Source organism: Colobus angolensis, unplaced genomic scaffold, assembly GCF_000951035.1.
Source record: "Colobus angolensis palliatus isolate OR3802 unplaced genomic scaffold, Cang.pa_1.0 Scaffold6, whole genome shotgun sequence".
NCBI classification, from domain to species: Eukaryota; Metazoa; Chordata; class Mammalia; order Primates; family Cercopithecidae; genus Colobus; species Colobus angolensis.
Window position 1 is genome coordinate 21,122,779 of NW_012119598.1, and position 16,724 is coordinate 21,139,502.

Consider the following 16,724-nt stretch of genomic DNA (forward strand, 5'->3'; position numbering starts at 1 on the left):
TGAGAAAAGGGAATGGTGACCATCAGCAACTTAACAGCAAATCTATCTCCCCACTCCTTGCATGTTTAGCAAGCTCACCAAGCGACAAGGCCAGCTGGTCTGCATTAGGAAACTGCTAGACCAGGTGAGTGCTGGAGTTACTTCCAGCTTTAAAACTCTGTCTCTTTGAAAACGAACGTGCTCTGCACCAAGCGGTGAGTCAGCCAAACCAGGATTCCAACCTCAGCTCTTCCACTAACTAGCTGGGTGACTGTCGGCAAGTTACTTGCTACTTGCTTTCCACATTTGCAAAAGAGAATACTGCCAAGTTCACAGACTGTGTTAGGAATGCATGTGAAAGTAGCTGTCAATAACTGTTAGTTTTCTTTGTCTCAGCACAAAGTAAGTAGTGTCAGATAATTTTAGGGCATTAGACACAGCTCACGTGGGCTACACCTTCTCTAAGCAAATACCTTCCCTCTGGAGCTTCATGAAGTCTTTCACTAAGCCTGCAAACTTCACTAAAGGTCCCTCCGGAGGGGGACTGGCCACCCTACTACCCCTATGGGCAACCATGAGAGCTCAGTCTGCTCCATTGGGTAGCTACTGCATTGACTGGCACTGACATGTTGCAAGCTCAATACCCAATTTCAGGACAAGGGCAAGTTTCACTTCACCTGGACATGAGGCTAGGCAGCAGTGATGCTGCTGTCCTGGGTAATTCTCAACACTGTAAAATGAGATCACTCTAAGAAAACAAGGATTAGGCAATAGATCGCTTTATAACTTCTGAATGCTGGAATTCTCCTGGGCACTCCTATTGTGCACTTCTCTGGATCATGTCTTTCTGGGCATACTGTGAACTCTCCAAGAGCAGAGAATGGGGGTTTTCAGCATCTTTTACCTGCAGTGCCTCACAGAGTGCCAGGCCCACACCAGACATGACACATTTGATAAATAAGTGAATGCATTAATTAATGGATGGGTGGATCAGAGGGGTTCAGACTATGTAAACTGGCTGCCTGAGTGATTATATCACATAATGTGCTTTCAGACTTCCCCAAAAACACAAGCCTTTATTTCAGAAACTAATTCTGAAAAGCAGAAATGATGTTTCCCGGTGTAAAAGTGACTCAATCAAAACTGTCAAGTGCAACGATGCATTAAACTAATCCATTCAATCCCTCATTCATTCAACAAACACTTACTGAATCTTCATTACAGGACAGGCACTCTGCCAAATGCCAGAGACAAGAAGAGAAAAAAGATGTGGTCCCTGGAGAAACCAGGCATCCATCACTTTCTTTAAGCTTCCTGTGTGGTTCCAATGTGCCGTGGGAGTTGAGAAGGACCACCTGGGAGCCTGCAGAGTAACGGAAGGACACATACCGCACCAGTTCTGGGGGCCACCGAACTCCTCTGTTCTTCTTCCAGTTTTCTCCTCCTGCCTTTTTCTCTCTTAGCCAGTCAGAATCTCAGACTGAATTATTTATTGCTTTTTGCAACCACTGAATAATATCTGAATAATATTCTTGCTCCATATAGTTACCTTCAAAGTATGAAAAAAAAATAGAATATTTTAGATTTGGCTTTTTCAAAAACAAAACCAGAAAGTGTATTTATTTTCAACTGAAAACTCACAATCCAATAAGTATTTATTAAATGCATCTCATATTTAGGACAACTTGGAAATCTAAGGTAATAAAAACAGTCCCAACCTTCTGTCTAAATGTTGGTCCTCAATTGAAATCTTTTTCTGTGGGTAAGTGGTTTTCAGAAGAAGAAGGATGCTAATCAGTCTCCTACGTGTTGTTCTTTTCATACAGAATAAAGCATCATGTTTGTGTCCCAGAGCCCACCACCAAGTCTAACATATAGCATCCATAAGCTCAACTCCTAGAGGTTTGACTTCTCATTCCATAAGGAGTAATCAATTCTGGGCAGTCACAAGTGGGACCAATGGCCTCAGTGTGCCCAGGACTGAAGGCTTGAGAGAGTCCTTGGTAAACGAGGGCAGCTGGTCACTGAAGCAGACACCCCTCCTCTCATTACCAAGTTCTTCTTTCAGACATGAGGATACTTACATTACATAGAGTGAAACCTGGTCATCAATCACATTGTAAATTCAAAGACTTCACTGTAATATGAATATTCTACATGTTCATATTATTACTACACACCAATGGTGACATTTACCATTTTTGCTAGTTTACAAGATGTACATTTTTCTTGGTCTTGTACCTCAAGCTATTCCTGGTGGAGACAAACTCTGACAGATTTTAGGTACCTACAACCCCTTCCCCTACCCACTATCTAAGATTCTTCCTGAGACAGCAAAGTAGGGTTGCCCCAAGATTTCCTTGTTAAAGTAGGGTGAGACTCATGCACTAGCTCACATCTACTACTTCTTAACTTTCACTATCCCAAATGAGGACTAGAGTTTGGGTTCTAGTACTCGCCCCCAGCACCAGGACTGTATGCATGCTTTAGAGGGACAGGCACATCACATTCACATTTCACTATCCTAAGACAAGCACCAGTAGGACACCTTATGGAAAGACTCACAGCTGGTGGTCTTCATAGGACCATCTGGGGCACAAATCTCAGCTCTACCACTTACGCTGTGATCTTATGGCAGTTGGCAAATGTCTCTCTGATTCTCAGTACCCTCATCTGTGAAAGGGAGTAAAATCCTACCTGCAAAGTTGGGAATAAAGATCTGAAATTATACCAAAACATAAGACACCCAAGGGCCTGAAATATACAGTAAAACCTTAAGTTGGTGCACATTTGTTAAAACACACACACACACAAGTACACACGCGCGCGCACAGGCTTCTGAACATCAAGTCTCTATTCACAGACAAAAAGCAATTCTTCCCATCAGAAACATTTCCTTTATATGGGAACATACTGTTTATTCAATAAGAAACTAATGTTTTATCATTGGATTTGAATAAATTTTCTCCTCCCAAGCAACCTGATTGAGAGTACACCATTGCAGCATATATTTTATTATTATCATCATTATTATTTTTCACAACATTTAATATCATGTTTCCTTCTCTCACATAGAATGTTACCCAATAGAAGTCTCCAGAAGGGGCCATAGCACATTCATAACAAAGATAGAAAAGACAAATTTCAACATCTGCTTTCCAATATGATGATTCAACTAGAACAAAGCTGAACTTCTCAGCCATGAAACTGAAAAAATGAAAATCAGCCCATGCATACATCACGGCCAGCCATGATCATTAACACCTCCAAGAAATGAGGGGAGAAGAGAGAAACAACTGCTTCTTCTCACCAAACTTCTACATAACTTTAAATTACTTTTAAAAAATTTCCTAAAAGGCATTCCGCTGCCTCATGAACATTTGGGTGTCTTCTCAAGGCCATCCCCGGGCAGGCAGGCGGCACCTGTGAACTGGAAAACATTCGGGAAACAGCAGCCCTCTTCAGTTCCATGTACAGGAAACTTTCTGATTTTCAGTCTTGGCTCAGGTCAGAAGAAAAAGGGGAAAGGTTACATTCCTGGAAAAAAAAATGCAGCCTATTTGAGGGCATGTCTGACTTTCAGTCCATGCATTAGTCCTCTTGACTCGTAGAGTTTTCGATGCCCTGAAACCATGATCCCTCCGCCTCCATGGTCCTCTGAGTGTAGTTATTATGTCTGCAAACCAGTAATGTCACAAGTCAAAGGATCTGGGGCTTCCCAGGGAACTACCATGTCTGAGTATATTCTGATTTGAGAAACCTGTGTCAAGTCTTCTCAGCACTCGCCTTCTAATTTTTGGAGCCAATGCCTGGGTTCCAGCATCCAGGTCACAGTAGCTGGAAATCATGCTGGAAGGGCAAAAAGCCAGCATCCCAGAATGGACTGTCCCTGCAGCTCTGGCACATTCTCCACACGCTGCCGCACCACTCAAATGTCCTATAAAATATTAAAACCAATAACCTGGACATGGCCGATTTATCTGTACAAAAAGGCTTTATAAAAATACTCCCTGCACTTTAAAAAAGAACAAAATAAAGATGCATGTAAACATCGCCTCTAAGTCACCAGAAGAACCCTTGAGCCTTGTCATCTCATCTTTTGAACGTTCTGAAGTTCTGCTTGTCCGCTTCTCTTGGAGGTATCAATCTGTTTTTCTCTTATTGATAGAGTTCACAGTCTGAGGCCGCCGTTGCGTATGAGCTTGTGGTTTCATTGGCAGAAACAGTATTATCAGGAGACTTATGATGTGCAAATAAAAGTACATGGACCTGGGAATAAAAATACACAAAAATTACATTTCAAATAAGGATGTAGACGGGAAACATCACCTAATTACATCACCTACAGTATGGCAAGTGAGAGCACTGTTTTTGGCAGTAGGAGACCTGTCTGTGCTCAGGCTTCCCTTGATTTGCTCCACAGATAACTCCCTTTGGTAGGTGAGTGGGTCATGGATAGACTGAAACCACAAAACTGGGCAGGGCAAACCAACTGGCTCATCTGTGGATATACATGGTACCATCCCATTGACATAACAGGCCAACCAACAGAATTAACCCAACAGCCAGACACCTGCAATATTCAAAGTCTAAGGACTCCCAAGACCAAATTCAAACCCAGTATTATCATATGACACTTAATGACATTTCAGCCAATGATGGACCACATGAATGATGATGGCCCCATAAGATTATAATAGAACTGAAAAATTCCTATCACCTAGTGACGTCGTAGCCATTGCAACGTCATAGGCAACGCATTGCTCACGTGTTTGTGGTGATGCTGGTGTAAACAATACTACACTGCCAGTTGAATAAAAGTCTAGCACATACTATCACATACAATACATAGTACTTGATAATGACAATGAATGATTATGTAACTGGTTTATATATTTACAATACTATACTTTCCCTTGTTATTTTGGAGTATACTCCTTCTACTTATTAAGAAATACAGTTAACTGTAAAACAGCCTCAGGCAGGTTCTTCAGGAGGGATTCCAGAGGCACTGTTATCACAGGAGATGACAGCTCCATACGTGTTATTGCCTCTGAAGACCTCCCACAATGGGACAAGATGTGGAGGTGGACCACAATGATACTGATGATCCTGATCTTATGTAGCCTAGGCTGATGTGTGTTTGTGTCTTAATTTTTTTAACAGAAAAGGTTTCAAAAGTAGAAAACAAAATAGAAAATAGCTTACAAAAAACATAAAGAAAAATGTTTGTATACCTGTACCATGTTTGTTGTTGTTGTTGTTTCGGTTTTTTGTTTGTTTGTTTTTGAGATGGAGTTTTGTTCTTGTTGCCCACGTTGGAGTGCAATAGCATGATCTCAGCTCACCACAATCTCCAACTCCCAGGTTCAAACGATTCTCCTGCCTCAGCCTCCCAGGTAGCTGGGACTACATGCGCCACCACGCCCGGCCAATTTTGTATTCTTAGTAGAGATAGGGTTTCTCCATGTTGGTCAGGCTGGTCTCAAACTCCCAACCTCAGGTGATGCACCTACCTCGGCCTCCCAAACTGCTAGGATTGCAGGCATGAGCCACCATGCCCGGCCACCATGTTTGTTTTAACCAAGGTATTATATTACAAAAGAGTCCGTTTTTAAAACATTTAAAGTTTATAAAGTTAAAAAAGTGACAGTAAGCTAAGGTTACTTTATTATTGAGGAAAAGTTTTCTTAATAAATTTAGTACAGACTAAGTGTATGGTGTTTCTAAAGTCTACAGTAGTGCACAGTGATGCCCTAGGCCTTCACACTCACTCACCACTCACTCACTGACTCACCCAGAGCAACTTCCAGTCCTGCAAGCTCCATTCATGGTAATACAGGTGTACCCTTTTTAATCTTTGCCAGATTTTTACTGTACCTTCTCTATGTTTAGATACACAGATACTTACCATTGTGTTTAAATTGCCTACAGTATTCAGTACGGTAACATACTGCACCAGTTTGCAGCCTATGAACAATAGGCTATCCCATATAGCCTCAGTGTATAGTAGACTATACTATCTAGGTTTGTGCAAGTACACTCTATGCTGTTCAAACAACAATTAAATTGCCTAACGATGCATTTTGCAGAACATATCCCTGTTGGTAAGCAACATATGACTGTATCCTATTCCCTAAACACAATGCAACTAACACTTTAACCCATTGCTCTACTCAAGTATAAAAGGTTTTTCTTTTGTGTCTTATGAGCTAGAAGAATCCCGATTTTGAAAATCCAGTCCATAACCCTAAAAATAACTGTCATCTAAATTAATAAAAAAACAAGTTTTGCTTTTGATGTTTGTGGATTTCTATTGCGAAGCGTAGTATTCAGCAGTATGCACAACGTAGATATGCAATAAACATCGAGCATATCAATACATGCAAGTAATTAGAAACAGCTGCATTGGCACAACTGTTCTAGATCCATTTGGAAAGGTTCAACTTATATTTTCCCTAATGCTTTTTGAAGAAAGGAAAATAACGCTGGGGAAGGAGGAAAGCACAATTGATTTATGCATCATTCCCCAACTTCTGTGATTATAAAGTCAGGCACATTAGAATCAAAAAACTCACATATGCCCCTAAACTTCTCCATCCTTTAGCAGGAGGAATGCCTCCCCGACAATATATACAGAATAGTGAAGAGCTCGAACAGAAGCGAACATACATGCATTCATTTATTCTTTCAATAAGCATTTACTGCTTAGGATATGCAAAACAATAAACTGGATCTACAAAAAGGCACCAGCCTCCACCCCTTCCCATGTGGGAATGGAAACAAGACAAGTACATGATTAACAGCTGTTTAACCAGGGAAGGGGTAAGCAGCCACAGCAAGTGACCATCTAATTTACTGTCTAAACCAAGACATTACTGAGAGTGGAAAAAGTGCTCCACAGATAAACACGGTGGTTTAACAGGTACAGACTGGGATTCTCACGGGCACACCTTAGCCACAGATAACTCCAGCTTTCAAAATCTGCACATCCAAAATATGTTATACTTTGTTCCTGAGCTTTGCCTTAATCTTTCCTGTGTGGCCAAATCTACACTGGGACAATTATGTTAGGTAACATCCAGCTACTTTGAGCACCAAGTGGAAAACACCTAGTGAGGTTTAGTAACCTCTTCTGACATTTCACATTTCTCTAAAATTTGAAGGAATATTTCATCTTTCTATTATGGAAAGACTAAGCTAACATTTATTGATCATGTCAGGTACTGACCTAAGGACCCAGATATAAAGATGAATTAGGCAGGGTTCCTGCTCTCAAGGAGTTTGCCATCTATGAAAGTTTCTATGCAAATTCTAATGTTCCGGCCAGGTGCAGCGGCTCAGGCCTGTAATCCCAGCACTTTGGGAGGCCAAGGTGGGTAGAATGCTTGAGTCCAAGAGTTTGGGAACAGCCTGGGCAACATGGCAAAACCCCGTCTCTACAAAAATAAAAAAAATTAGGCGGGTGCGGTGGCACGTGCCTGTAATCCCAGCTACTCAGGAGGCTGAGGTGGGAGGCTGAGGTGGGAGGATCACCTGAACCAGGAGGCAGAGGCAGGAGCAAGCTGAGATCGCAATCACGCCACTGCACTCCAGCCTCGGCAACAGAGGAGAACCCCAACTCAAAAAACAAAAAGAGAAACAAATTCTAACGTCATTACCCACTAAATTTAAGAAAGAGTTATCCAATTAAAGACAAAATGATGTATGTGAATTTGCTTTTCAAAATGATTTCATAAAAAGGTTCTTTCATAATATATTTGAGTATTCACTTGGGCTCATTTACAACTTAAAGAAGTTAGACTGAGCACTCTAAGGCTGAGATCTGAAGCCACTCTCGACTGAACACTGACTAGACCTAACAATGAAGTACAAGTGAAATTTCAACGTTAAGCAATGAGGATCAACTGAGAAAAGGGTTTGCAAACATCTGTGGTTTACTGTTGGCTACTGAATTTAGCCAAAGGGGAGGAACAGATCTGGAACACAACCAGGCCTGCCTTCACTAAAAAACTATGCAATTTTCTTTCTTGTCCAAATTCAGGGATTTTCTTAAAAGATCATGAAAACACTGTTTGAGGTGTAATCAATCTGGAATAGCCACTGGCAACATGTGGCTGTTAAAATTCTAATTAATTAAAATTCAATAAAATTGAAAATTCAGTTCCTCCGTCCAACTAGCTGCATTTCAAATGCTCACTGGCCACACATGTTGGGTGGCCAGCATCTCAGACGGCACAGATGTAGAGTATTTCTGTCATCATAGAAACTTCTTTTTTTTTTTTTTTTTTTTTGAGATGGAGTCTTACTCTGTCGCTCAGGTTGGAGTGTAGTGGTATGATCTCAGCTCACTGCAATTTCCACCTGCCGGGATCAAGCAATTCTCCTGCCTCAGCCTCCTGAGTAGATGGGACTACAGGCACATGCCAACATGCCCGGCTAATTTTTTGTATAATTAGTAGAGACAAGATTTCACCATGCTGGCCAGGCTGGTCTCAAACTCCTGACCTCATGATCTGCCTGCTTTGGCCTCCCAAAGTGCTGGGATTACACTTTGGGATGAGCCACCATGCCCAGCCATCATAGAAATTTCTATTGGACAGAGCTGATCTAGACAGGAAACTTAAATTATATAAATAACTAGAAACCAGAAAATACACTAGGCTGGATCATTTAAAATAGGCCTACTTGACCCAAAAAATGTCAACTCCTATTTCATCCTAAACAAAGATGTTTAAAAAAAAATTCTGGGTTGTTTTTAAAAATAAGTGAAAAGATACTTGATAATTTAATTCTGCCCCTTGAGTTCCTGCCAAGCCCAGGAATTGTTGTTTTAGTTGGTTAAATGCAATATTATCACTAACAAATCACTTATTATGATCCCCAAGCAGTAGTTTGCATCCAAAATAACTTCTCCTAAAGAAATTTTTAGTAACTCCACTACTGATATTGCTATTAAGGGAACGCTGAGTCTGAAACTCGGGTTTAACGTTTAGCTGCTGTGTAAATTTTGTTACTCACCTTCTCTGAGCCTCCACTTCCTCATGTGATAAACAGGGACACTGATACCTACCCCCGGCTCTCCTCAACTCAGCTCACCTCCCTCCATCTTGGATTCTATGTTCTGCCCACATTCACGTTTCTCTGGTCTTCAGTGCATGGAGCGTCATGTACACTATAGGAGGCTACATGACGGGGCTTTTCCAGGCTGTTTCCAAGTCTGGAGCACTGCCCACAATGCTCACACACACTGAGCCTGCTTCACTCCCACTGCACAACCTCCAGGACTGAGCTCAAAAAGATGTCCCCAATGCCTAGGCTGAGGCAGATTCCTGTTACATACTCTCTTAAAACTCTATACCATTCGCTGAAAGTATGATCTCAGCATGTATTTATACATTTGTCAATTACTACCTGTCTCTTCCATCAAGCTATCACCCCAGTGAGAGCAGAAATGATTTCTATATTTTGCTTTCCATTCTAGCCCCAAATTCTAGCACAATGCCTAGCACACTATAGGTATTACATGATACTGAGTGGAATACAGGTGCTTCTGCTATAACATGATCAATACATTCCTTAAAAATCTCTTATGAGGCAATATCAGGGGCTTAGAATACCAGGGCTTACAGGAAAAAAAAAAATCATGTTACAAGTACGTAACTCAAAACCTAGAGGACTCTGTAACAAAAACAGAGCTCTAAAGGAAACAATTTGGACAGCCCCTGCAGACAGCTCAATGGTGCCAAAGGCTGCTTCTGGGTATGTTAAAAATGCAGAAGAAAAAAGGGCAAATGTTGGCTTGAGGGCACTGACAAATGGGAATGAAATTGGAGCTGGAAGCACGTGGGGCGGCCCTAGGTGGGCACAAGGAGGCAGAAAGAGTCAGAATGCCAGCTTGGGGGTGCACCTCTCTGAGGAGGGAGTCCCAGTGAAGGGGGCTCCTGTTTGAGGTGTCATCAATCTGGAATAGCCGCTGGCAACACACGAATGTTAAAATTCTAATTAATTACAAATCACTAAAATTGAAAATTCGGTTCCTCTGTGCCACTAGCTGCATTTCAAATGCTCAATGGCCGCATATGTTGGGTTTCTCAGTTCCATTTTCTTCATCTAGGACTGAAATGACTCCTACCTCTCTAGCAGCTGAACTGAGGGCTTCTTTTTGACTGAAGCTCATAATCCTCTTCCCACTCTTCTGACACCCCTTTGCATAGAAAAATTTGGGTATAAACCCGTACAGCTTCCATGTTATATTGACATAAGTTCTTATCACCTAACTAGAAGTACAGAAGCATATATTGTAACAACATGGACGTCATTGATCAGTGTTGTATGGTTCCCTCGACCTTCTCTTTCTATAGCCTCAAATAAATCATCCCACTTATAGATACTTTTATACATACTGAGTAGTAAAACATTCTTCAATCCCTTCATGACCCCTCCATCGGCTATAGGGAATTCCCAACTTAAGAAGAAGGTGTGTTTGCACTGTTTATTTCTAAGTCACCTTTTTTTTTTTTTTTCCTTTTTTTTCTGAGACGGAGTCTTGCTGTCTCCCAGAGTTGGAGTGCAGTGGCACGATCTCGGCTCACTACAAGCTCCGCCTCCTGGGTTCACACCATTCTCCTGCCTCAGCCTCCCGAGTAGCTGGGACTACAAGCGCCCGCCACCACGCCTGGCTAATTTTTCATATTTTTAGTAGAGACGGGGTTTCACCGTGTTAGCCTGGATGGTCTCGATCTCCTGACCTCGTGATCCGCCCACCTCGGCCTCCCAAAGTGCTGGGATTACAGGCGTGAGCCACCACACCCAGCCTCTAAGTCACCTTTTAAAAAGTGATACAATGTTCCAAAGTTAACCTAAAAAGCTCCTGCAACTCATTAAATCATGCAAGGTAGCATTTATTAGGTACAGATTATACGCCAGATACTGGCCTGAGCCCTCTGCACATTTACCTCGTTAATTCTAATACCCAGCACTAATGATGGTGCTCTCAGGTGAATTCTCTTCTCAGCCTCATTTTCCAGTTGAGAAAACACAGGTAAAAGAGGTTAACAACTTGCCAAAGGTCACACACCATCAGTTCACAAGAGCATGTGCTCAGCCACTTCACAACCGTGGAGAAACACAACTCATTACACATAACTGTGCAAGAATAAAAGTCAGTAATTAGAGGTTTGCAGTTCACCTGGAGCACAGGTGTTTGACTATAAGGGTTGGTCTGTGGTGCGAGCCTCCTCCTCCTCCAGCCTCAATTCCACACACGCCCCTCCAACACATGCAACTGGCCGCATAGATCCCCCACCAGCCTCACCATGGAGCCCCTCTGCACACTGCTCGATCAGACAATGCCAGCCTCAGCTGCTTCCCCAGTCCTACCTCCATTTCTGTCCTACTCTCAGACACCTCATAGTCCTCAATACAGCCTACCTCCCATCCCCCAGAAGAAAGAGCTAAGGGCAGCAGATTCACCCTCTAGGTTTTTTATCAGGGTCCATCCCTTCAAAATATACTGCCATGACAGGGCCCCTGAGTGACATTCTGAATGGCTGAAGGGATTCCTGTCAACAGTACTCTATGTATTGGAATTTATGCACTGGCATCTCCAGAACAGCCATTTCCTTTTAAAGCTTCTACGGACATTTCCCACATTGAAGCCCCCGTTAGAAGTGTTTAGGACTGCTTCATTCAATGTACTGCCTCCTAAGTCAAACACACTGAAAATAGAGTTGTTTACTAGATGGCAACTGAGAACAATGGAAACTTACTTGTATAAGCTGATGGTCGGTTCAACTGCCAACATCACGAAGGGTGCCACCGTGTAAGAGACAGCCAGCTGAGTGACAGCCCAGGTGCCTGCATCATACACAGCCTTGAGAGCTCTTGAAGAAAGGAAGTAATGTCTGTAGTTGCTCCTGACCTGCAAGCCAACACAGGCAATTGCAGTGAGGAGGGGGTAAAAAACAAATGACAACTTCTACTCTGTGCATGCAGGTAGTATGCCACAGGAACACGGGCTACAGAAGACAACCAACATCTGAGTTGTATTCTCAACTACAAATACTGTCAGGATGTCAGGACTCCTTTTTTTTTTTTTTTTTTAAGACAGAGTCTTACTCTGTCACCCAGGCTGAAGTGCAATGATACAATCATAGCTAACTGCAGCTTCAAACTCCTGGGCTCAAATGATCCTCCCACCTCAGCCTCCCATGTAGCTGCAACTACAGGCACATGCCACCATGCTCAGCTAATTAAAAAAAAAAAATTTGCAGAGATGTGGGTCTCGCTTTGCTGCGTAGGCTGGTCTTGAACACCTGGGCTCAAGCAATCCTCCCGCCTCAGTCTCCCAAAGTGCTGGGATTACAGGCGTGAGCCACTGTGCCTGGCCAACTTTTCTTATTAAAATAATAATAATAATAATACGGGTTCACTATAGAAAAATGGTCAAACAACTAAGCAAATAAAAAAAATTTTCTTTCTCTTTTAACACCTCCCAAAGGAAAGCATCACTTAAAAACTTGGCGCAGAGCCATCGAAGCTTTTTCTATTCATATGCATCCATGTTAATATTCTTACTGGCACCAATATAATTTCTAGCTCATTTTTTCATTTAGTAATATATCATACACTTTTTTCCATGTCAGTAAATATTAATCTCTAATATAATTTTAAGTTAATCTGAAAGAGTTAGCTTGTCTTCCCATCCCATTTTGCTATTATAAACAATTCTGTGATGCATATCCTTGTAAATAAAGCTCTGCCCTGTTTCCTAGTTACTTCCTTCAGGTAATGATAACACAAATAATATTACTAATAATACAAGCAGCTACCATTTACTGAATGCTTACTCTGTGCCAAGCCTGTGTTTGCATGGCTGATCTCTGGTTGATTCTCCCATCAAGCCTATTATGTTAGCGTCATGATTCCCATTTTATAGATAAAGAAACTGAGACTTAGGTAAAGAGACAATTCTTTGAAATGGAAAATGCTAGGTCAAAGGATACACTCCTTTGAAGGTCTTTTGACACATGTGATTAGAACTGCCTCTAGAAAGACCCTCAGTTTCCACATTCAGGTCAAAGGCAGAGCTGGAAATAATGGCTGGGCGATAGGCAGGTCAGCCTCAAAGCAGAAGACGCGTCAGTGCCCAAGGCTGCCTCTCAGCCCTAAGTTCCTCAGGACAGAGACCAGGGTCCATCCATCGAGCAATGCTGCACATCAGGTATGAGATTTTACTGGGTAACTTCTAGGGCCCAAAGACACTTCATGACTGTTGAGTTCAATCTCCTTCTAGACAAAATAAAAACACTGTTCTACCAACTTTCTGCTCTCTATCCCCTACATAATTTGTTTACGAATAATGTTTCCAGGCCATCCAAAAGAAAAGCTCTACACAAATCTGAGCCTTTATGCCAGTTGAGACCATAGAGTAAAAGACATCTGAGGGAATAATACTCTGGATATATTAACAAACAGAATTCTGAGTTTTATTTCTTAATTTGGCCTGACCACTTGTTCTTTTCTCTTATAATCTAAATAGTTACATGAACAGGAGAGAAGAAAATGTCTCCCCTGTTTTCTATGTACAAATATGTATAATATGCACTTAATTTCAAAAGTATACTAGCCAGCATGAACAGTAATTCACTTTGTTCATATATATATTCCAGCACACCTGTGTCTGACTAAAACAAGAGATCCTCAGGGGAGGGACTCTTGTCTTGTTCACTGCAGTAGCCCAGCACCTACATCACTGACTAGCACATAGTAGGGCTCCTGAAACCTTCACAGGATAAAATGAATTAAAGGGTGAGTGGATAGCTATGTGAGGGCTCCTGAATTCACATCCAAAATATGGCTCAACCAATGTCAATAAAAACTCTTGGCATCAGAAATAAGGAAGGCCACAATCACAATCAAAGATTAAAATAAAATTAAATACAAAACTCCTGTATTTGGCAACGAAAGCACTGAATCACAATTACTTCTATGCATGCTCATCTTCTTCTTGGAGGAAAGTTTTATTCTTTATTATCGTGCTGTACAACAAGCAAATTGCAAAACAATCTAGAGAAACTACAGGCTCCTGAAAAAACCTAGAGAAGCAAATTTACAAAATTCACAAACACAAACTAAGCTAACTGCGTTGGGCATGTGAACACATGAGGTTAGATTAATCTCCGACAGACTCACTTCCTGTGGGCGCTATCTCATTGACTGCTCAAGAGACTTTGTGAGTTATTTCTAGGCTCAGAGTAATGAAATGAGAAATTAAGCAAAGTATAAGCAAATTGAAGTCCTATGGTGCCTGCATTAATTCATCATCATCATCATCTGTACGTGGTAGACTGTATATGTTCACAGACTTTAACAATTAAAAATGTTTTCATCTCTTAGGGTACTAAACATTGTCCCTACAATTCCTTTTGTTTCACAAACTATGAACATAAAATGGTTAACCATTTTTGTAATGACTCCAGGTTCCTACATATTCAAGTATTTCTCTAATCGGAAGACTCTTGCATACTGTTTGATTTTTCGAAACATTGCTCCCATGTTCACATCCCACCCCCAACCCTACTAGGACCCAACAGATAACAAACATGCAGGCATCAGATTGCTGAGGGGAAAGACCCTAGGCCTAAAGGATGCTTACCGCTCTAGCTGCTAATGTGACAAGAATTCCAGTTAAGAAGGTAAAATAGTATCCGGGGTAGACACCATGCCACAAAGCAGACAGGATGAAGGTTAGCACCGTGGGGTACCATGGAACCCGTTCATAGCACACGCTGCGAAGACAGGAAGGAGCAAGACATAGGTGAAACATACCAGAAACTTCTAACTACAGCTGTTGTTTCTTGGATAAGACTATGCAGAAATCATTTGGTCCATTACTGATGGGATGCCTCCCTAACCGTCTTCAGGGACTTGCAGTGCAATCCAAGCAGCCTGGACTACCCTGATTTCCTTAAGCATTACCAGATAGGTAATTCACAGCTCAGCCTTTTGAAGAGATGTTATACATTTTTAACTTCCATAGACTAAATGATCTGGACCCATCACACTACATCTGTTACATCTGTTATAGGTCTGAGTGATCACTTTCCACCCAGCAGGAGTTCCTGCCTTACAGATGCTTACTCCACCAACGGCCTCATTTACTGGGAGTGCTTAAGTAAGTGTCATTGTCAGTAACAATTTTGGAATCAGGGTCTTTAGAAATGAATATCCTTATTTAGTAAAAATTAATTTACCTTTCCCACCAGGCTCCTATGCCATCTAATCTAATCAGCACCATCACCCTGTTCATCTCTTTTGGCAATGACTCCATTACAAAATCAATATGTCGGTTATGTGACCTCTTCAGGTCTCCCAGTGTCTATCAGACTTCATTCCATGAATCTGCCTTAAAGAGTGATGTTGTGACAATCTAGCAAATGTCAGCAAATACCCTGAAGGTTTCTGGCTTTCTGATTGTTTATCTGAAAAAAAAAGTGATAGGGAATTTCCCCCCAAAACTCAGTCTATGAATTGCCAATGGCACTCAAAGGAAGCCACCACCCATTTGCTAAATGAGAGAACCCAAATAAAAAATAAAATAGAAATTCCAAACAGTTAACACCAACACAGCACTGTATGGGTGGTCAACAGCAACCAGTTTAAACACTAACTAAGCATGATGGCTCCCTCTTCATAGGAAGAAAAACAATGCATTTGGAGAGATGAACACAGGACTGAGACCAGATTTGGACATTGGATGACTCAGCACATTGGGAGTACTCAGTATATAGAAATGGAAGTTTATGCTAAAATCATTTGCAAAATTAATGAATAGCAATAATGTTGAGGCCAAAATTTTCAAGATGACTATGTTCAGATCAGTTGTCAGAAAACACTGCATGAGTTTACTTTGGAGGAATTACTACACACTTGTGTCTCTTCTCTTACCCCAATGTTTTGACCCATAAAAGATGCTGCTTATCAAAACAGTGGAATCTCCTTTAAAGCTTAATATTTTTATATACTCCCTGTATTAATTATGATAGGCATATCACTAGGTAACAGAGCTTGCTGCTTCAAGGACGGCATATTATTATTTCTGTAGTAAATAACGTTTTTAATTTTGGAACATGTAGGAAAACAAAAGGATAGGGAAATATCAACAAAAATATAAATTTTAAAAGCATAAACATCTGGGATACCATAAAGCGTTTACTGCTAGGGGTGAACACTGCAGTCATCAGTGATTTGATGCAGGCATTAACCTTCCTTGACATCTGAGCAATAGACTTTCCCTCAAGGTAAGAGGCAGCACAGCAGAGAGGGCAAGAATCTAATTCTGGGCCGGGTGCGGTGGCTCCCGCCTGTAATCCCAGCACTTTGGGAGGCTGAGGCAAGTGGATCACCTGAGGTCAGGAGTTTGAGATCAGCCTAGCCCACATGGTGAAACCTCATCACTACTAAAAATACAAAAAATTTGCTAGGCTTGGTGGTGGTCACCTGTAATCCCAGCTACTCGGGAGGCTGAGGCAGGAGAATCGCTTGAACCTGGGAGGTAGAGGTTGCAGTGAGCCAAGATCGCACCATTGCACTCTAATTTGAGTGACAGAGTGAAACTCCTTCTCAAAAAAAAAAAAAAAGAAGAAGAAGAGGAAGAGGAAGAAGAAGAAGAAGAAGAAGAAGAAGAAGAAGAAGAAGAAGAAGAAGAAGAAGAAGAAGAAGAAGAAGAAGAGGAAGAGGAG

The 16,724-nt window shown here is 41.5% G+C and overlaps 1 protein-coding gene across 1 annotated transcript in view; it reads right to left on the reverse strand.

The window, feature by feature from the left end:
- Positions 1–4,121: 4,121 nt before the first annotated feature.
- MBOAT1 (membrane bound O-acyltransferase domain containing 1) overlaps positions 4,122–16,724 on the reverse strand; it is a 109,044-nt gene continuing 96,441 nt past the window's right edge. The window contains exons 11-13 of the mRNA XM_011962764.1: positions 14,639–14,771; positions 11,751–11,902; positions 4,122–4,248 (exon numbers count right to left, since the gene is read on the reverse strand). Of these exons, the coding sequence (XP_011818154.1) occupies positions 4,122–4,248; positions 11,751–11,902; positions 14,639–14,771 (412 nt within the window). The remainder of the gene's footprint in view (positions 4,249–11,750; positions 11,903–14,638; positions 14,772–16,724) is intronic.